This window comes from Azolla caroliniana, unplaced genomic scaffold, assembly GCF_043228905.1.
Source record: "Azolla caroliniana isolate FFs.n. ecotype wild unplaced genomic scaffold, voAzoCaro1.0.p SCAF_11, whole genome shotgun sequence".
Taxonomy (NCBI): Eukaryota; Viridiplantae; Streptophyta; class Polypodiopsida; order Salviniales; family Salviniaceae; genus Azolla; species Azolla caroliniana.
In genome coordinates, this window is record NW_028230446.1 from 12,322,155 (window position 1) to 12,344,314 (window position 22,160).

The 22,160-nt window shown below is 36.7% G+C and overlaps 3 protein-coding genes across 3 annotated transcripts; all 3 read left to right on the top strand.

The window, feature by feature from the left end:
• The first annotated feature begins 1,988 nt into the window (after window positions 1-1,988).
• On the top strand, window positions 1,989-4,328 carry LOC147857812 (large ribosomal subunit protein uL2). The gene is made up of 2 exons (XM_087327431.1): window positions 1,989-2,507; window positions 3,733-4,328. The coding sequence occupies exons 1-2, from the start codon at window positions 2,068-2,070 to the stop codon at window positions 4,076-4,078; spliced, it is 786 nt and encodes a 261-aa protein (XP_087183557.1). The 5' UTR covers window positions 1,989-2,067; the 3' UTR covers window positions 4,079-4,328.
• A 7,178-nt stretch (window positions 4,329-11,506) lies between these two features.
• On the top strand, window positions 11,507-14,435 carry LOC147857813 (actin-depolymerizing factor 7-like). The gene is made up of 3 exons (XM_087327850.1): window positions 11,507-11,697; window positions 12,932-13,197; window positions 14,009-14,435. Exons 1-3 carry the CDS (start codon window positions 11,695-11,697, stop codon window positions 14,154-14,156), a joined length of 417 nt encoding a protein of 138 aa, XP_087183976.1. The 5' UTR covers window positions 11,507-11,694; the 3' UTR covers window positions 14,157-14,435.
• Window positions 14,436-16,762: 2,327 nt separating this feature from the next.
• On the top strand, window positions 16,763-21,504 carry LOC147857814 (ubinuclein-1-like). The gene is made up of 13 exons (XM_087327563.1): window positions 16,763-16,948; window positions 17,479-17,565; window positions 18,112-18,204; window positions 18,437-18,522; window positions 18,819-19,227; window positions 19,360-19,459; window positions 19,621-19,727; window positions 20,010-20,093; window positions 20,190-20,321; window positions 20,426-20,530; window positions 20,634-20,681; window positions 20,841-20,933; window positions 21,208-21,504. Exons 1-13 carry the CDS (start codon window positions 16,763-16,765, stop codon window positions 21,502-21,504), a joined length of 1,827 nt encoding a protein of 608 aa, XP_087183689.1.
• The last annotated feature ends 656 nt before the right edge of the window (window positions 21,505-22,160 follow it).

Genomic DNA, 22,160 nt, shown 5'->3' on the forward strand with positions numbered 1-22,160 from the left:
GCCTCGCCAGCCAGATTATAACGAGACCCTTTTGGGGGGAAGTAACAAATGACGAAAAATACTGCCTTGTCCTTGCTTGTGGAGACTTTCACCCACATAAAACGAGCTTCTAGGTCTGTGCTCAGTATTTCTATCCTATTATATAGCTCCCTCCGAAACAATATTGCGACACCTCCAGATCCCCTGGTAGTGCATCGACGTGAGGTTTGTCTAAAAGCCGACTCCCAACGAAATCCTTCAACTCGTGGGAGTCCCCTATTTGGGCTTTGGTGTGTTTCTACTAGGCAAACTATATCTGATTCCTTTAATATCTCCTCTAAGCGGCCGGGGTGTGTCCAGAGTGTGCTATTACAATTCCATAAGGTCATCCTAAGTGTGTTTTCTGTCACATGGGCCACACACCGTCAATTAGTAGTGCGATCATTTATGATCACTCACCCATCTCGATAAAAGGCGCGATGCCCTTCTTTACGAGCTTGCATAACCTTTGGCATACAACTCTTGCGATGCTCAAATTGCATCTTGGTGAGGTCTTCATCGAGATAGATAGGGTCCCCACCCAATCCTCGAAGAATTGGTCTCTTCTTAAAGAAAGTGATTCTAGAGTCAAAGTCTTTAAATTGAAGAACTAAGGCTCTCTTCCTAGTTATGTCGCGTCCGGCCCTCCAAGCTTTGGTGATAGGTAGGGTCGTTGTGTACCCTAACATTTTCCCGAGTGTTTGTGCATCCTTGTCCGGGGATGCACCTTCCTTGAGCCCAATGACACGCACATTTAGGCGTCGGGCCTGACGCATTTTCTCCTCTTCAAGGGTGGTATTAACAATATTTTCATCTTTGATTTCTTTTTTAATGTTTCTTTTAACCACATCTACCCAGCCCGTTTTTGCTAACTCTATGTTATTTTTAACCTCCTCTTTAACTTTTTTGATCTCATCTTTTATATCCTCTATGGAGGATATTTCACCATCCTCTCGGGATACCTCGATGTCATTAAGTTGTTGTTTGAGGTTTGTGTTTTCCTCTTTAAGTTTTTCTATTTCAGCCTTGAGGGCGTCTTTTTCATCTGTATCTTTTTTCTTGTGGGTTTCAAGGTCTTTCATCCATTTTTTCATATCCATCTCTATTTTTGTTAAACGATTAAACATATCTAAAAAGTTCTCCTTACTTATAGCCTCGTCTTGTGTATCCTTATGTTCCTTTCGTTTAGACATTGTAGTGTCAATAAGAAAAAAAAGATAAAATAAATGGGTTCGAGACTTAGCTGAGTTTGTGTGTATGTCGCAGTCACATCGGCATTTTGCACGTGACGAGCACGCTAAAAGAACCCACAGAGGAAGGATGCGCCGCCAAGAAAAGAAACACGGCACTCGGCAACGTCAAGAACAAGAAAGAGAAGAACACGACAATGGCGACGGCGACTACGACGGACGATGACGAACGACAGCAGGTCATCCAACACGCAGACGGCAACAACACGATCATGGCAACAGAGAGAGAGAGAGAGAGAGAGAGAGAGAGAGAGAAGAAGTATATAATAGAGAGGTGAGGAAGTTGGGTTTTGAACCCAGAACACAATGATTGTAGTGTTAACAACTTACCACTAGGGTAAGGTAATTACGATAAGAGAGAGAGAGAGAGAGAGAGAGAGAGAGAGAGAGATTAACGTCTTCTAAGGCCAAAATTGGCCCATGGGGGGGTTGGGGGCCTACATGTTGTAATTTCTCCAAATTATGAGGACAACAAAACAAAAACAAGAGAGCAAATTGAGTGTGTGGTCTCCTTCTTCTATCTAGGGCTTGCATACAAAAAGGGAAGGGTCCAGGGAATCTGGACCGTCGGATGGTCTGTAGCCCCATCTGGACCGTCCGAAGCGGAATGAGGAAGTCATGAAGAAGAGAAGCAAACCCTAGAAAACCCTCCTCTCTCTCTTTCTTTCCTTCCTTCCTTTTCCCTTCCTTTTGTCTGCAACAGAGAGAAGCGGGCGTTTCTTCTGCAGGAAACCCTGAAACCCTAAATCGGAGCCACAGGCAATCGTTCTCGAGCTTTCTGCTCCTAGTTACCTGCGGGATGGGTCGCGTGATCAGAGGGCAGAGAAAAGGAGCAGGCTCCATCTTCACCTCCCACACTCATCGCCGCAAAGGTCCTGCCCGTTTCCGATCCCTCGACTACTCTGAGAGGAATGGATACATCAAAGGCGTTGTCTCCGACATCATCCATGACTCCGGTCGCGGAGCCCCTCTCTGCAGAGTCACCTTCCGCCATCCCTTCCGCTTCAAGCACCAGAAGGAGCTCTTCGTCGCCGCCGAGGGTATGTACACTGGCCAGTTCGTCTACTGTGGGAAGAAAGCCAACCTTTCCATCGGAAACGTCCTTCCCCTGAGGTCTGTCCCTGAAGGTGCTGTCGTCTGCAATGTGGAGCAGCGCGTTGGTGATCGTGGATCCTTCGCCAGAGCCTCTGGTGACTATGTCATTGTTGTCAGCCACAACCCCGATAACAACACTTCTCGGTAAACGTCTGCTCTCCCCTTCTCTTATTTCTGGTATTTGCATTTGTTCTCAGATCTATTGTTTTCTCGTTCGGGATTGTATGAAATTATGCACGTACTTTATATCCTGCTTACGTTACAAAACGCGGGGAACATAAATTGGAAGAAGACGTTTCTGTTGCTTTCCTTATCTCTGGAAGAAAAGTTTTCACTTACTCCGCCATCCTCCCCAGTATGGAAACTTACAGATCAACTCACCGTATTTGAACATGGAGAATTGTCTCTTGAAAGTTTCATTTTGGCACTATTGTCCGTACTATCCGATTCCCACTTTGGCTATATGAGCTCCCTAGTCTTTTTTTCTTTTTGTTCTTTAAACGTTTCCTGGTAGATGTTAATTATTTATATCGAAGAATTAAATTGTTATCTAGAAGTTGTTTGATATGTAGATTTACGAGTTTCTCTTTCGAGAATGAAAAATGATCTTTTTTTTATTATCAATTTCATTGTGTTAACCTCAGAGGTCCAAATTTTCAGGTGACTATGTCGTCACTTTAACTCGTCTTCGTAAGGGGATATTTTTGCTGTAGGTGGTCTCTTTCTTTGCTTGCAGTTGTTTCTGGAAAATAGGCAGTGTAATTATCGGAATGTGTAGGATGCCTCAATGTGACGTCTAGTTAAAACAGGAAATTCGTCTTTACACCTTGTACAGACATGAATAATCTGACTGCTATGATGTTTTAGAGAGCTTGGGTTTGGTTGTTATAGCAATCTACTGGTAATCCTAGATAGATATCTTAATCTGAACTTTGGAGTGTAATTAGTTAATAATTGGGGCACAAATGACAATGTCTGATATTCATTCAGATAGTAGCATTCAAATATCGTGATAGTGTCCGATGAAAAGTCCCTTTGTTACTGGGGCCTGATTTATGCAGTTGTAGCATAACTGGGAATCTCTGATGAACTAAAGACCGAATTAGATGTTCTAAATATTTTTCAGCTGCATTTTTTTCCAGTTGCAAGTCGTATTTGATTGAAATCTTAATATAAAGATGTGATTGTTCAGAGGTATGTAGAGTTATCTATAAAAGTAAAACTTTTCTAATTGTAATGTAGTAAGCTTTGTATTATCACTTGGTGTGATTATTTTCTGTATCTTCTAAACCTCTGATGCAGCTTTGATTTTGCGTAATCATGTTGTACTGAGCTATTCTTACTAAGTAGCCTTTGATGCCACATGTAGTATCAAGCTCCCGTCAGGCGCAAAGAAAGTTGTTCCTAGTGGCTGCCGAGCTATGATTGGGCAAGTTGCTGGAGGTGGAAGAACTGAGAAGCCAATGCTTAAGGCAGGGAATGCATATCACAAGTACAAGGTGAAGAGAAACTGCTGGCCTAAGGTTAGAGGTGTGGCTATGAATCCCGTGGAGCATCCTCATGGAGGAGGTAATCATCAACACATTGGGCATGCCTCCACGGTTAGACGCGATGCCCCACCTGGGCAGAAGGTTGGACTCATTGCTGCTAGAAGAACAGGTCGTCTCCGTGGACAGGCTGCAACTGCAGCTGCTAAGACTGATAAGGGTGCTTAAGCTGATTGATTGGCATACTTACCTCGCTCCTGCTACTATTGTTTCTTTCTTCTCTTTTGTTTCTGTATGTTTTTGAAGAATTGGAACGGCGAGCCCTTTTTTCCGTTAGTTTTGTTTTCACTAGCACTCTGTTGTAGGTGAGGATTGGAGAATATTGTTAGCTGGGAATATTGAAGTCTGTTGAGTTTCAAAACACTACTGTGCCAGGCAACATATGAAATATATGCTTGATCTCTACATTTATTTAGTATTGAATTGTATTGAGTTTTCTTTAGTTGGTTTAGATAGGTCAAATATATTTTTCTGCATTCTTGCTGTAGTATGTTTTGTCTTGTTCCAGTTTGAGGTTAGAGTGTTTCAGTTATGTGTTTTGATCTGTTGACCTATGTGTTTTTATCACCTAATATTCTTTTTATTGGTGTTAATACCTTATATGGATTAGAATTTAGGTAGAGAAATTTCTAGCCAGTGGTTTTTAAAACTTACCAGCTCGTTTACATTTTGAGTTGTGGTTGAAATTTGTTGTCAAAACCAGTCAACGATTTCTCATCTGTTGACTGGTTGAATTTTGTTGTCAAAACCAGTCAATTGTTAAGCATGTTTATTGTTAGCACACATCTGTGATATGTTTTCTGTGGATTACCATTTCAACCTTGTTAAGAGTTCTGATTTAGTATGGTTTCAAGATTTGCAGATTTTGGTTTGTGTGCTTTGTGTTAACATTGGGGGTTTGTCAATTGGAAGCTTTATAATGTGCTTTTTCTACTTTTATGATAAAAAGATCAGTAATCATTTTTGTCAAAAGGATTTAGATGGATTGTTCTTCAAATATGATCATTTGTATTTTAATATTAGTCAAAGTTCATTGATGAGGTTAATGATGGTTATGCTTCTTCTGTTTCAAGTAAGAGTAAACTTGATCTGATTGTACAAGCTGAAAGTGTACATCTGTATCAGATGTATGGTGTTCACATGGTTTTGCCCTCCACACTATTATTCACTTAAGGGTTGCATTAAAATCATAGTTTTTGTAATGGGATTATTAATGAAAAGCTATTGCTATTTTGTAGTGTTTCTTATTATGTCAATGCTTAATGACCAAAGCCGTGTAATGAATGTATGAAGAAGTGCATGATCAGATATCTCCTTGTTTTCAGTTTTCCTTCATGAGCTGAAAACTGAAAACAGTAAAGTACATTTTGGGCCTGTGGCCAACATTTGAACATGTAGCCTTCCTAGCAACATGAGCTCTAACTTCTGAACTTCAATTAATTTCCTACATACCTTTCTTTCTTGGATTTCTAAGCAGCTTGCAGCCAGAAAGGAGTTGGCTATGCTCATTTGTTCAATGTACTTGACGAATAACAATGTTCCAGGGTTTTTTGGGCTTATAATGGATTATACTTCACACTAAAGTAACCACTCTTGTACTAGAATGTGTATCTTATTTTGAATGACTCCATATCATGGCCTACAAAAATGTAACCCTCTCCTGTTTCCTCCCATTCTTAAATGTCACAGGACACATTTTCATGTATTATAGCAATAACCTTTCTATTAATTCTACTATATATGTTCAGTGCCTATGTTGCAATCTCTTGGATTTATGTAGTTTAAATACACCATGGATGACAACGTTTTATATCTTCCATAGCTTCTATAAAGTTGTATGTAATTAGTGTGTTTGCAAGTGGTTATGTAAAGAATTTTATTAGTTTGACAACAAATGATGTCATTGAAATCTTTTATTTGAACCTTTTATATGTTTTGTAGATGATGTAGAGGCCTTCTCATTTACAATTGAATGCAATGTGTTTGCATGTCATATCATATTGGCCAATTAATTGATGTTGTGATGATTTGGTGTTGTGTGAAGGGAGAAAAACATGAAAAGGAAGGTCAAGTTTTACCAACGCCTAATTGTTGGGGTGATTATTAAAAGGAAAAGAAAAACATACAACAAGGGATAGCTCAAATGGTAATATCTAGTCACTACCAACACAAAAGTAAAAAAGGTTTGAAACCTACTATCAACGTTTGGAAGGGAAAGATTGAGGTACATTGAGCATGTTAATGAAGAGGGATCATGTGATAAGTGAGTTAACATATGTTTTGCCAAACCTTAACACCTATCCAGGAACGAGTGGTCATGCATGCCAATAGGAGAAGCTCATTGTCAAGCTATAAATTTTGTAAATTTGTACATGAAATAAACTTGTTCTCTTGTGGAACTTTCGAATCCAGCCTCTCATGAAGGCTATAGAAGGCTCCTCGTCATTGGTCAACAAGCCTCTTGAGGTTGGACATTCCAAAATCACAAGTATATTGATGGGATCATTTTGTCCACTATGAGAAACCAACATAATTTTCGAAAGCATCACGAACATGATCATATGATAACTTACAAGTTAGCTCTTGCAAACTATGTAGGCAACACCATGCAACTTATTTTCCTAGTTTAGGGATATGGTAACTTGTCAATTTGACTTTCTACCGATGTTCTATGCATGTGCCACAAAATGTGTGTGGTAGGAATGCTCATCCCATCTAACCATCAAATTAGAAGAGCACCACATCGTTAGAATATAGCCAAATGGTGGTCTAAGTCTGAGCACAAAAACTACTCACTTCTTCAACATGATGCAATCTTCTAAGAGGTCCATGCGCGAGTTAAATAAATACAGTGAAAGGAGATGAGCCCTTGCTTTACCTTGATGTGCTTCCAAATCTCATGGAGAACCCATGTTGCGTATTTAACATTGCACTCACTCCCAAAGTTGTGGTAGTTCAAATTGGTATTCATTTGATTTTAAAAGGAATAGAGTTTAGGGTCATTGTTTTTGTATGGATTTAAATACTCTACAACAAAAAGGGTTTTGAAGATTTATAGTTTATGTCTTATCCTAACCTTAAATCTATGGTGCAACATACTCCCAATTTTAAACGTGTGAGAGAGACTAATTAGAAAATGATCAAGGCATATATGAATTGTCTTATGCATTCAAAATGACAAACAAGAAACATGAATCAAGGAAAACAAAAAATATTAGAGTGTGTTGCTTAGTGGCTCGTGATGGGTGACCCTCACAATGATGATTCCTTCCCAATAATGGACAATAAACAAGAATTGATTACATGGCTCAAGAGATGATCAACTAGCAATGTTTGTAGGTTTGGGGAGGGCTAGTTACAATTGGACATGCATAACAAAAGGTATTAATAGTTCTTGACTAGCGGTGTTGTTGTTGACTCAACCACATAAGAAGTTAGTAATCAATTGAAATATATTTTAATAGAATTATATGTTTACTTTACATGGATAGATGGCTAATCAAGTGTAACCTACCAAATCCTTTCGGGTTTAGAGTATCATGCCAAATTAACCTATCATCGCCAACATTTTTGTCGACATTTTTGGAACTACCAACAATACAAGTGATATAATGAAAATTGATGTGAATATATTTGCAACATTCATAATGTTAGCAATAATGTGTGAGAGAGGTGCCATCACAATCTTGTAAAATGAAAGAGGTAGATGGTTTTACACTATGTTAGGAAATCCCACTTGAGATCCATTACATGCATTGCTACATGTGTTATGTCAAGAAACTTTTATAGGGCAATATTTATGGACTTGGTGATGTAAGTCTTAGTAATTGAACCCATCACTTCAAAGTTTATCCTTTTCTTGTTAATAAGACATGGGTGTTTCGTAGTCTAGATCACCAATATGGGTTTAAGTTTAACCACAATTATGAGTCCAACATTTTCACCTTGGTCATTATCAAGCAAAGACGGATCTAACCCTTTACTAGGATTGTAAGCTTTGATCTAAAGTTTTTTTGCATTGTAAAGTTTCAGCATTAGGGAACAAGTGAACAACGTTGTAAGGTCACGACCCTATGTAACATGGGATCACGCATTGACTAATTAGAGTTTGTAGTCGCTCAACTAACTGATTCACTATCTATTTATCTATAAAGTGTTGTTATTGAATTGATTTTCAAGGCACCCACACACATTCTAATGCGAAGTTTTTTCAATCACGTGTATAATTTTATGCACTGAGATTTATTTTGGAAAAGCTTCGAAGTACCACGCGTTTTTCTCTATTTTCCCAAAATGCCCTAAAGTGTTCATTATCTCCCCGAATGGCCATGAAGTTAGTTGTATTATGAAAACTTCGAAGAACCCTTAAATTTTCCTCGTTTCCCCAAATTCCCATGAAATTTCTTATTTCCAATGCACATGAAAATTTTCTTACTTCCCCAAATGCTCTTGGGTAAAAACCTCAACAGAAAAACACATATAATAATGCTCTTGGGCATTAGGAATTAAGAAAAACACGAGGTATTTTATACTATATAGTTGTTTCTCAAATCTATTTGTACAGACAATTCATGACATGTCATGATAACTTAATTTGGAGAAATTTGGATACACAAGTACAAACCTCCTACATAATGATGGTCTAAAGAGTTCTAACAAGTATTGTGCATGATCTTTTATAATGTTAGGCTATTTAGGTTCATTGTACGTGATAAGTAACCCGCTCAAATATTTGTCAATTAAATTCCAAACAAAACATAAAACATAAAATAACCTCAACATTGAATTTTAAATTTTCAACAAGGAATCGTTATTAATAAAGGACACACATGCATTAGTCGCTACATGGAGCTAAGCTTGCATGAGATATGGGTGGAAGATGCAAAAGGTTTATTTTCATGGAAATTTGTCAATATCATACTCAAGATGCAAATAATAATAGCAAACTGGGCCTTGCAATATGGACATTCAAATGGAGGCTCCATGAGGAGGCATTTTATCATGCAATAGCCATTACATGGAGTTAAGCTTGCATTACATACGCATGGAAGATGTGATTCATGGAGGATTGTCGATGCCTTAATGACACTTGAATGCGAATAATGGCAGTATATTTATTTGGCCTTATGGCCTTAAGACTGTGGATACTTGTTTTGGAGGGGTTACAAGTGTCAAGAATCAAGATACAACGTATTGTGTGCATAAATAAGTTTCCAAATGAAGGAGAGTAATTGTTGCAAAATTTAATTGTGTATGGCATACGACATGATTTGAATGTCTTAGGACCAAATAATGCAAGTACCATAATTTGATTATTTGATAGAAACAAAATTATTGCACGAAACTAAAAAACTTATAAACTAAAAACATCTAAAAACCTCAAACATGGAGTGCAATAAGCAAGAAGACTCCTAGGTCCAAGTTTCATAAAAGATTGAGAACAATGTCAAATTAAGGTACCATGTCCAACAATTGGTGCCAATATATCCTCACATCTCAAAGAAAAATTCTATGAGAATAGATGCATCCAAACTCTTCTTAGAATGCACACTTGATGGTGCACAAGGAACAGGAACGCAATGTATTCAATACTTGGCTAAATGAATAAGTGGAAAATAGGTTCTCGATACTTTGAATAACTTGGAATTTTATTCATATGCTATTTATGAACTTAAACATTACGAAAAGTCACTTGAGTATTCAAATCCTTTAACATAAAATTCAACATTTGATTTATTTTTATTTTTATTTTCAAAAAAAACTCCTTCCATTAGTTATAAAATTTTACATATGAGATTAATATATACCCTGTAGGGACGCGATAGGTCCATCTTATGTGGATGCCCATCGACTCAATAAAGGGGGAGGTCGACCATTTCTGGATGAAGGTTGGTCGTTGTCTTTCAACTCCATCGGAGTCGCCCTTGAGGCCAGCATATTGATTTGAATGTATTTAGATAAATTTAAAGGAAATATGATGTTGCCATGCTTATGGACAAAATGATATAAATCCTATTGATTTCCCAATCAACATTGTCTTTATCATCTTGTTTTTAATGATTGTTCTCATTACCTTGACATGATAGTTTCTTACGCATCATCGCATTGTAATGGTCCATGGGGACACACCTTTTTAATAGGCATACATTTCTTGCATTTGTATCATGTTTAGTCTCAACTACATGCCATTGACACAATGACATAATTTGGGACTAACCAAGTGTTGTTTAGTGCAAGCCATAATTGTATGGCTTTCATAATCAAAGCTCCAATTATATTGGATTGAGTAATAGTTTATGTACATCGGCTATAAGCTCATGTTGAAGGTTAAGGTCTATCTAACAAGGTTATGTATGGATTATATTACGATTTTGTAGTCATATAACCACGTTCACGTAACGTTTTATTTTTTACAATGCTCCTTGATTACATTCGGTGATTCTTACTAGAGATATTGTTCATCTACGATTCTTGATAAATGTTTTCTTCAACGACATTCCATCAAGTAACAATGTGAAGTAGTTGTCGATGTTTAATAGTACTACAAAAATTTATAGTCCAAACAATTTTTCGTTAACCATTCAACTTCAAGCTTGGAGCCACCTAAACTAAATCAAAAGATGATTGTAATTTTATTAGTTTTGTCGATGTTTTGTTTTACCTTCTCTTTTGTAATATTGCATTTGTTGGTAAACTTTAAGGTCACATCATATTAGGGTGTTTGTGTCTGGGGTTTCTAATTTTTGAGTCGAAACATTTGTGGGTGCTGCGTGCATGTATGTAAAATCTCTATATGAAGATGGTTTAACAATATGCAGGTTGACCCATTTGTTTTGTATCATGGAAAACATAGGCCACTAGATTAGTACCAATGGAAAACATAGGTCACTAGATGGATGGATGGATAATCGAATAAGATAAGACCAGATATGCACCCTTCTCTCCCTGGTCTGAAGTCGGGTTTTTGGTAGCGATTCAAAAAAGAGGAGTGAATGCAAATGGTGTGTCCGAAAGAGGGGACAAGAGAGAGGAGGTGCCAAGAAAATGAAGCCGATTCTTGTTTTTTATTAAGAGGGGCAATTAAACCTTAAAAAGCTTCGAGTGTGTGAGACAGATAGCGAGCTAAATACACACACACACACACACACACACACACACAAATGTATATATGTATGTATGTATAATGTACTATAGATAGAGACACACAAACGTATACATGTATGTATATAGATAGAGAGCGAGCCAGAGACAGCCGCGTTTGAGTAATTTTTGTGCGTTCTTCTCTCTCGCGCTCTCATTCCAATCTTTCCAATTGATTATTCCCATTGCCATTACATAATACTTATATATGTATATTATACATATGTAGTATATGTATGTACTATATATAATATATGTACATATGTAGTATATGTATGTATATATACATATGTATGTATGTAAAGGCTTCTTGCTTTTCTGTTCCCTCTCTCCCTCCTTTTTCTTTGTTTTTGCTTCTTTCTCTCATTTTTTTTTTTGATCTGGAAGAAAGAAACGGGAAAGAAGAAAAATCCCCCATTTTTGCTTTGCATACATCGTCTGAAAGTCTTCAGTCCTTTTGTGTTTTTGTAGATGGACTTCTGAAGCCTTGAAATTACCTTTGCCCAATCTATCTATCACACAGACAGACAGACAGACAGACAGATCGCCATCGCCATTCCTCCCGTAGCTTTTCCTTCTTCGAGAGACAGGTTTCTTCGAGTTTCCTCCATCTCCATCGCTCACCAATCCCTCATTCAGGCGCCATGGTTAGTTAGTGCACCGATGGTTTCTTCTCCCTTCCTTCCTTCCTTCCTTTCGATCTTTCTTCTTCCTCTTTGACGTGTATCTTGGTAGACATCACCATCAATATAGTTGATCCTTCTTGTATGTTAGGATTTTGTAAATATGTTTCTTTTCAAAGATTTTTCTTGTATCTCTTTTCATTACTTGTTGTCTATTTTACTGCTTTTCACAAACATTAAGATGGTTCCCTCCCAATAAAGTTTCTTCTTCTGTGAATTTCAGTATCTGAAATACTAGGAAGGTTTACGCGCCTAATGATATATTTCTAGGCCTAAGGATCTATCTCTTGTCAATGCAGGTTATTTCTTCTTCTGTGCGTATTTCTGTTTCTGAATTGTTAGAGGCATTTCCAATTTGTTGTGGTATCGATGCTTTTAGGAAGACTTCATGCCCCCTTCTTTTTAAATTTAGTTTGGAGTTTCTATCTGCCTGTTGATGCAAATTTTCTTTTTCTTTCATCTGTGATTTTCAATCCCTGAAATGCCAGATGAATTCCTTTTTATTTTGATTTTAATTTTGATGCATTAGAAAGAACGCGTTGCTTTATGAATGCAAAATTTAAACTGAGAATTTGTCTTCTTCCTAACAAAATTTTGATTTCCCAACAATTAGATTGAAAATTTCCTTTTTGTTTTTGGTGTTGATGAACTAGCTGGAAGTCTGACATGCTATGAATGTGTTTCCTCATTATGTATTATGAATGTATGGAATTCATGACACCTTGGAAGTCTGACATATTATGGATGCATTGCCTCATTATGTATTATGAATGTGTGTTAATGAGATTTAGTGGACTTGCGGAAGTCTGATGTATTATGGGTGCATTTCATCACTATTAAAATGAATGAACGAAATTCATTGCACTCCAGCAGTCTGTTATGTTACACATCTATTTCCTCGTTTTGAATCATGAGTGTAAACTTTAGTTTGGAAGTCTGCTATTTTATGAATGGCGTTACCTCATTATGTATCATGAATATGCATGCTTCATCATCTTGAAGCATGAACTCGTTTCTTCATCATGTATAATGAATGTGTTTCCTCATCGTTAATCATGAATGCGTTTCCTCATCATGCATCATGAACAATTTTCCTCATTATTTATTAATGAAAATGTTCCTCCCCAAGATTTATCAATGGATTTGTTTTTTTTCTTCTCAGTATGTATATCATTGGACCTCATTTTCATGTATATAGGCAAATGCTGCATCTGGAATGGCAGTACATGATGACTGTAAGCTCAAGTTTCTTGACTTGAAAAGGAAGAAAGCATATCGATATGTCGTCTTCAAAGTGGATGAAGTCTCTCAGAAGATTGTTGTGGAGAAGCTAGGTGGCCTGGGTGACAGTTACGAGCAATTCACTTGCTCTCTTCCAGAGAATGAATGCAGATACGCAGTCTATGATTTTGAGTTTGTGACCGAAGATAATTGTCAGAAGACCAAGATCTTCTTCATTGCCTGGTAATGCCTCCTGCCTCTGCCTTCTGAGAAAACATCGCATCTTTTTGATAGATCTTGCATTATCAAAGGACCATTCTAAGTTAACTGCGAAAATTCCCAAACGCTGCTCAAGTTAACTGCATTCTCAAAATCTCACAAAACGATGCTGTAATGAAAACGAATCAAATAAGCATATAAAAAAATAAAGCAAGGCCTCAGGTAATTAAGGCAACTAGTTTCCAGTCGTTAAATTAGAGCTTATTAGCAAAAATGGTCATCATTAGCTGTGAACTAGCAACTAAGTGATAGTATTGAGTTTATGAGGTTAAGATTTAAAGCTTCAAAAGTCAATTGGCAGATGAATGAAAGAAGAAGAGTAAATGAAGCATACAGTTATTTTTGTGACAAGGAATTACTTTGGGCTTCCTGATAATATGGTAAACTTTAGTGGCAGTTTTGGGAATTACAATAATCTTAAGTAGCAGTTTCTTTCGTTGTCTGAAAACAATGCTGTCAATCATCATCTCTTGGAGTCACATTTTCATAATTTGCCCGGACAACAATGGTATTTTATTTGTTAAATCATCATCAATGATATACATGCATTGAAGTAGCATTCAGATAAATAATAGTTCACTCTCGCAGTGTCTTGGTATTATATTTTAAGACATTATATAATATACACCATTGCATTTGTAAAGCACTAGTAAATGTAATATTTCACTTTCGGCGATTGACATATTTTCGTGGTTACATATGTTTGTTAAAGTGTACAAAGTTATCCGTGAATGATCCAAGTCCGATTATTTTTGTGGTGTCTTTTCTCATGAAGGTCACCCGATGTTGCAAGGGTACGGATGAAAATGTTATATGCGAGCTCGAAAGATCGATTCAAGAGGGAGCTTGATATTACTTATGAGGTTCAGGCCACCGATCCTAGTGAGATAGAGATTGAGAAGCTGAAGGAGCGAGCTTATTGAAGACATATTTCTATCCTTTTTTTTGTGCAAGAAAGAATATACTGGTGCACAGCATATTCCTTTTCCTAATGTAGTTTGCTCATATTATTGACCAAAATGCGAGGACTTTGCCTCACTCTCTTAACATCACAAAGGTGTAGCCAAATCATAGAAAACATTATTATGAATTGGCATTCTTCCAGTGAAAGGAGATGTGTTTTGCATCTTTGTCGGGCCGGGATGATTGTGTGTATTTTCATGAAATATTCCAAAATGCTCTATGTACATCTGATTACATCTGTTCACTGGTGTTGTGAAGTCAGCTATATGTTAATGGTAGTTTCTTTTTTCATCTTTGCCATTGTTGATCGCAAAAAAAGAGATGCTATCTCGATTACATGTTTCATTTGCCAAGTGTAAGAACTTGAAGCTAATTGGTTTTATTCATAATGCATGTAGAAAAGAGCTAGAAACAGAAACTTACAGAATAAAACTCTAGAAACTAGTGTCTTTTTCTATCTGACGAGAGTTACAATCAGATGCAATGGACTCTCATTGTAGAAACTAGTTGTTTTTTATATTGCATGATTTGAAACCAGATTGTTTTTTCTGGCATGCCCTTACGGACAAAGATTTTAGCTTCCACATCTTTTCTATAATACACCTAAAGAACTTTTTGGCTTGAGGTGGATACTGATCATATTGAATAAGACTAACTTCTTGTTTGGATTTGATTGAATTTGAACTTTTGCTGGTTAGCTTAATGCATTGTATGTATCAATGAATTCACTTGAGAGTTATTTTGACGTTGGGACACTAAACCCAAAAGTGTAACAACTTTCGACCATCATAGGGAGTGAGCGCATGGTTTATTAGATGGAGGATGTCTGAGTTTGAAGGCTGACATAATAGAACAAAGGATGACATTTAGATAAGAAGTTAAATGATTAAGAGCTTTAACATGAGAAATTTGTAGCATTTTACATTTGAAGCCTGACATAATAGAACAAAGGATGACATTTAGATAAGAAGTTAAATTATTAAGAGCTTTTAACATGAGAAATTTGTATCCTTTTACAATAGTGGCAGAAATAAGAGATGGGATATCTTCATGCCAAAAACATGAGCATGGAAACATTAGCAAATTTTGTAAATTGCCTATTCATCCATTATACGTGGAGGTTGCAATGTTTCCAAAAAGAGTATAGTTAATGCAAAAAATACAAACCTCCATAGATTACAATTTCCAGCAATGCACATAAGTTCGAGAAGATTGTCGAGAAGTGAGACCAAGGTTGCACACTTGGAGCCCTCTTGTATAAAACATATGGACAAATCTCAAAAAAATTACGGTCGGTTCACTTGGAGACCTTGCATGTGTAGCCAGACCTCTTGTATAAAACCTATGGACGGATCTCAAAAAATTACTCTTGGTTTATTATCCCTAATGGGCTGGTATATTGGCAATTAAAATAAGTACATTTTTTGACGACTCTCTAGAACGTAATCAATTCAAGCGAGAGTACAATTATAAGAGAATTATATATATATGGACATGTAGGGAATGATCGAGGAGATAAGTATATAATTATCTCCAAGTTTCTAAACTGCAACATATATATATGTATGTATATAAAGAGTAAAATAGGAAATTTGATGAAGCTTGAAATAGAAACAAAATAAAAAGAAATCCACAGAGAGACAAAGAAAACAAGATGAAGAGACAAAAAGAAAGAAAGAAAGAAAAGAAGAAGAAGAAGAAGAAGAAGAGAGAGAGCAGAAGATTGAAGAAACAGCAGCAGCAGAGAAAGAGTTAGTTTTAGATGTTTTGATGGGGTGACTGACGTGGAAATCGTACATACGGTAACGTATTATGTACACAAAATCCATGGGTATACCGTATGATTATGTACGTACGTATTTGCATGAAGCTCTCAACAAAAAAGAAAGCATTTACATTACATTACATATTAATACATACTGTATGTAAAATAATATATAAGTAACGCACATATGTATATTATCGTACATACATATACGTAAAAATGTATGTACATGAGACCGTATAGAAAGTGTCGGTAAGAACACCATATATGTACATATACATATTTTTTGTACGTACATATTATTATTCTGTATGCTGTGTACCTACGTATTTGTGTGTGTATATACACTACTCTCAAATACAATATACCATATATGTATGTGTGTATATATACGGTTGCGTATGTTTCATGTTTATTTAACATACGCATGTACGTATGTACGTACGACATTCTCTCTTCGCGCCAAGAAGCGTTCGTCTTTCTTTCTTTCTTTTTTTCTTTGCTTTATTTTTTATTTTATACAGACAGTGGCTGTTAATTAAGGGCGTTTCTTTCTGATTCATATCAATCTCTCGGGGGATTGCTCTGCTTCAATCGTGTTTGTTGGGAGCTCAGCTCAGAAACCATCGCCATATATAACCCAAATCAAGAAGAAGAAGAAGAAGAAGAAGAAGAAGATCATCACGCACCTTTCTCTGCAGAAGAAGCTTAACCATTACTCTCTCTCTCTCTCTCTCTCTCTCTCTCTATATATATATATATATATATATATATAATTTCATTTCATTCCCTGTGTCTGCCATGGTTACCATTCCTTCCTCCGGGAGGGATCGATTCTACGTGGAATTGAAGGCCGGTGAAACTACCATCGTCTCATGGAAGAAGCTATTGAAAGATTCCTTTCAGCCACCGCAGGGTGAGGTAGCATCCCACAGCCGAGATCCTGCTTCAGATGCCTTCCCCTCTACCCTAATTGTCGTTCCCCAGGTATACAGATTCTTTCTCTCCATCCCATTCATTCATCTTATCTCAATCCTTTCATGCAGTATATATACATATATACCTGCATGTGAATTAATGGATGGATGGATGTGTATTGAGGACTCAGGATTCTGTATGGAAGTGCATTTACTGTACAGTCTGGTGTCTGGTGTCTGTGTCTGTGTATGCATGCCTATGTGGATAGGTTTCTCTCTACCATAGCCGCATGGTTTTGAGGGAAGTATTACGCAAGGGAACAGTTTTCTTGAAGTAGAATGGCATCAGACAGAAAATGAAACGGCATCATGCGCAGGATCAAGTGTTCATGCATTTAATATAGAGATTTTGAAATAGTTAAAAAGGCTTCTCTTGAAGTGACATAGGTATGCATCGCTCTGATAAGAAAGGGATACTATATAACAAAAAAAGAGAGGGAGTTTCTCTTATTAATATTATGATGATGACCGTCCTTATTACTAAGAAATGGCATCAGAAAACTGATTCATCCATATGCACTGTGTGTATGTATATTTCAGGATGCAAAGGAAACAGTACTCGCACCTGTTCCGCTCCCCCCGAATCGCTTCAATTCTGTTATTGAGAGGATTGAGAGACTTTATCAGGTCAGTTTATTCCATACATCGTCATCATGCTGTTTTCAATTGAGGATCTTCTTCTGCATTGCGCCAAATTGGGTTGCAATCATATTGATTCCTTAAATTATTCATTTAAATGTTGGTTTATGCATCCAATTCCTTTCACCAAATTAGATTTTGCTTCTACATATTTGGGTCCCCACCCTTTTGTGCAATTCCTTTCACTAATTCGGGTTTCGGCCTTACGAATTCAATTCCTTTTCTTGATTAGGTTTCATTATATCCATTCGTTCTCCAGCCTTACACAGCTCAATTGCTTTTACTCATTTAGATTGCCTTATGAATTCAATTCATTTGATCTCATCTCGGTTTCCTTGTGAATACAATTCCTTTTGCTCATCTGGGTTCCTCAACGATGAATACGACTCCTTCTACTCAGTTGGGTTTTGTTATAAATCCAATTCATTTTACGCATTTGAGTTAAATTCCGTATATTCAACGATTGTTTTGGTAAATTTGGAATTCCTTACTGAGATTCATAATTTTCCTTAATTGGATTTATCCTCTATTCAGGGCAGTGATAGTGACCAGGATGATCAACCTGAATACTTTGATGATGTTGACAAGTATGATACACGAGACTCATTCATCGATGACAGGGAATTGGTAATAATTATCCTATAGTTTATTCTTCGTCTTAAACTCATACATTCTGAGAGCCTGATATTGGTACGATGTTATATATATATATATATATATTAATGGCATCATCAGTATGATATATTCTCCTCAATGATGTCTATAATGACACATATAACTTATGGTTTTTAGTTTTCTTTTAATGGATCAAATAATGCGCCTAGCAATATCTGTATATATTTTTTGTCCTGTGTTGCAGAATGAGTATTTCGATGTGGATCAGGATGCAAAGCTGAAGCATGAGGGATTTTTTATCCACAGAGGAAAGCTGGAACATCATGAGAAGTAAGTACCTTAATATATGTATATATAAATTAAAGGAGTCCTTATATTGATTGACACCTAATGACCTTAAAAATCTTGATTAATGGGATTTCGATCCCTTAAACATAGCGTAAATGATACTGAAAGAAGAGATCAAAGTAGTTTCCTAACATCTATTTCTTGCTATCATCTTAGGGCTGGATAAAGAACGTCAAGAGGTCACAATATGGTGTATAGATAAAGAATCTTTAGTAACAATCATGAGAAAGGATTTAATTTTTGATTTAAATATCATCTCATATTTTCTTTGTCAACAGGATCAAACAATGTGTCCCCATCGAGAGTCTGGCTACCAGGAAGCGGAAAAGTAAGAGTCTTGATATTATGCGTGTCGATATTGAATCATCAAAGAAGAAGACAAAACCTCCGAAACAAGTTAGATTAAAAACGGTGGCAAGGGGTAATAGAAATATCTATCGACTGCCATCTGAGGACTCAACTGCCGAACCACATAATCGTCTGTTGACACTATTGAAGGATGAGAATCGAAGCTTAAGAAAAGATGAAGAAACCACCATGGGTCGACATGGATATGCTAGTAGAGGTATTTCTGGTGACCATATCAGTGGAGGATCTGGTGTCCAGCTGACGTCAGACCGTGCAATCAAGACTGCAAGTGTGACAAAAGATGAGCTGGAATCAAAAGAGACGCAATCATGCGCGAAGGTAATGAATCAGAATTGATCGTGAGAAAAAGGATTGGAAAAAACAAAAATTAACGTAATAATAATGTTATTGTTGTTATTCATGGGTTTTTTTCTTCTTTTTGAGGGATTCAGTGATTTCTTCTTTGTTCAGAAGTTATATCATCCTTTGGCAAAAGAGACGAGCATGGGCCGAGTTAAAGGCACGGTCTTAGAGAGAGCTCTTCTTGAATTGGAGAAAGGGGTGGCTGAATGTAAGCATCTTTGGTCTTTTAGCAAACGTTTGTTTGTAAAACATATAATTAGTTTCTATTAGTACTGAAAAATGAATTATTGTCCAAAAACCACAACCATTCCTAAATCTAGAATGAGGTTGTAAAATTTCCTTTTCATAACATAGTTTTTTCTTTGCCAGTCTGCCCGCCTTCTTCGTCTTTGATTGGTGTTGAACTCGAACAAGGGAAACGAAACCGTCTACCTCGAGATGTGAAACAAAAGCTGGCCAAAGTTGCGAGATTAGCGGTATGTAAAATGGTTTTTGATCAATAGAGAGAAAAACCATCAGAATACCTGTTTGGTGGGTTTTCAAAAAACTTGAGGGAAATGCCCATCTATAACAAAGTTTTGAAAATTTAGTGAGTGCATACTCTAGAAATATGCTTGAAGGTTAACCTGAGGGATAGTTTGACGATGTTTTGGAATACGCACGAATTAATATATGCTGAAGGAGATGCTGAAAACTATGATTAGGATTTAGAGTCCTTGATATAAGGGTTGAACTATGGTTGTTGTCTCGTGTGACAGGCAAAACAAGGGAAAATCACTGACGAATTCATTCAACGACTTATGGGGATTCTAGGCCATGTGGTGCGAGTGAAAACATTGAAGGTGCTACTCATTGGTTCCCTTGAATGATTTCTCGGTGTTAGTTATAGTTGCATCAATTAATGTTTTTCTTCTTGTTTTTTTATCGACACCATGTAGAGGCATTTGAAATCGATGGTAGAGATGGGTGTGTCGGCCATGCAAGAGAAGGAAGGTCGGCTTCAAGGCATCAAGGAAGAAGTTATGGAAATGATCAAATCGAGTGTACATAATAACCATCGGGTGGCACAGGTCTTTTATTGATGTTCGATGACATAGTTCTTGTTCGTTGTGTTTTTCGTTAACAATATCTTTTTACTTTTTTTCTCAAAATTTTAATATTTATCCCATGTTAGGATGTGGGCACTAGAGATGAGGAGGATGATCCGCGACATGCACAATACCGATGGGATCATGCAATGGAGGATAAGATCTGTGATTTATATGATCAGTATGTGGAGGTTAGTCTCTGTTTTTGTTGGGCATCAATTCACGAAATGAGTTAAAAAATTTCCAAAGGTTTTTGTTGATTTTAACCATGTCTCTTGTTTTTTTCTTGAATAGGGGATCGATGAGGATAAAGGTCCACACTTGAGAAAGCTTTATGCAGAGGTTTGTGATGTGTTTGCACCTCCTCATTTAAAGGAAACCCATGTAAACCGTAAACCCTAAAACTAGAGGATCATTTATTTTCATGCACACAATTTTTGGATGGGAACCAGAGAGAACCTGAAACCATAGTCGCTTTTTTCTTTTTTATGGTTTTCTCAGCTTGCAGAGCTTTGGCCGGATGGGTTGATGGACAATGTTGGTATAAAGCTCGCCGTGCTTCGAGCAAAAGGAAGGAAGGCGGAGGCTAGCAATGTAAATACTATATGTATTGTATTTATTAGATATATATACGCGAATTGGGTGAAACATCAAAATACACCTAAAATTTCTAGCATTTTTATAAGTAAAACTTGTCTAGTATGTAGAGGTTTGCTCATAAAATTTTGGAACTTCATGGCTACTTTTTCAGAAGTTAAGGTTGGTTTGGTGTTTTGCCCTTCAATATTTATATGTGTCTACATATATTATGTTAGTTAGTTAGACCGATTGATTAATTGGAGTCATACATGTATATGTGTATATACAGAATAATATGGAGCTAAAGAAAAGGCGGAGACGTTCATTAACAAAGCTAAAAGAGGAGGATTTAGTTGGAGTTCTTCCTCAAACAACTTGTCAATCGAATATATTGATTGGGTATGAAGGGCAATACACGGATCTTCAAACCCGTGTTCCGTTAGACAATGACAATAACAACAAGCAAAGTATTAGCTTTCATAGTAATATTGACTCGCCGAGAATCCAAAGTTGCTCCTTAGAAAGCAAGGGGGCAATAGTTGGTAGTAAATCGGATCACTCTAACCAGCGAGAAACTCATTTTTGACTGTCTCCATTAAATCCTTGAGAGAATGTAGTTGAACCGCAATCACGTGACTTGGTAGGAATGCCAAGATATTGGGCTCCCCTATAGGTGTACTTTAAATTTTCTTAGCCCAATAGGATAATGTAGTTTCAAAGTGTAAAACTTAGTGCATGTATACAAAGGGTTTACAACTTTTTACAAACCCCTTAGTTAGATCTACACGATTGAGGATGCGAGAGTGTATGTAAATATTCAAACAATAAAAGCTTAGACACATGTATGTATACGAAGGGTTTGCAACTTTTCATGAACCCATTAGTTAAATCTATGGATTGAGTAAGCTAAAGTGTTAGAATATTCAATGTAAATGTTCTAATAATAGAATTAATGATCATATGGGAATAAAATGGGATGAGAAATTATGTAAAGTGTGAAATAGATATTCTAGAATCTAGATGGAAACATGTTTAATATCATGAAATTCAACACACTTGTGTGCATTCTTTCGTAAAATTTATAAGAGGCATTCTTTTGGAAATCCTATATATTCAAATGAGTCTTGGATCAAAGGAGTGAAGTAGGGAGTAAACATTTTTTATAATTTAATTAAAATATGTCATTCCAAATTTTAGTGCTGAAAGTGTTATCTTGAGGATTGGAACTAAATTCACATGAAT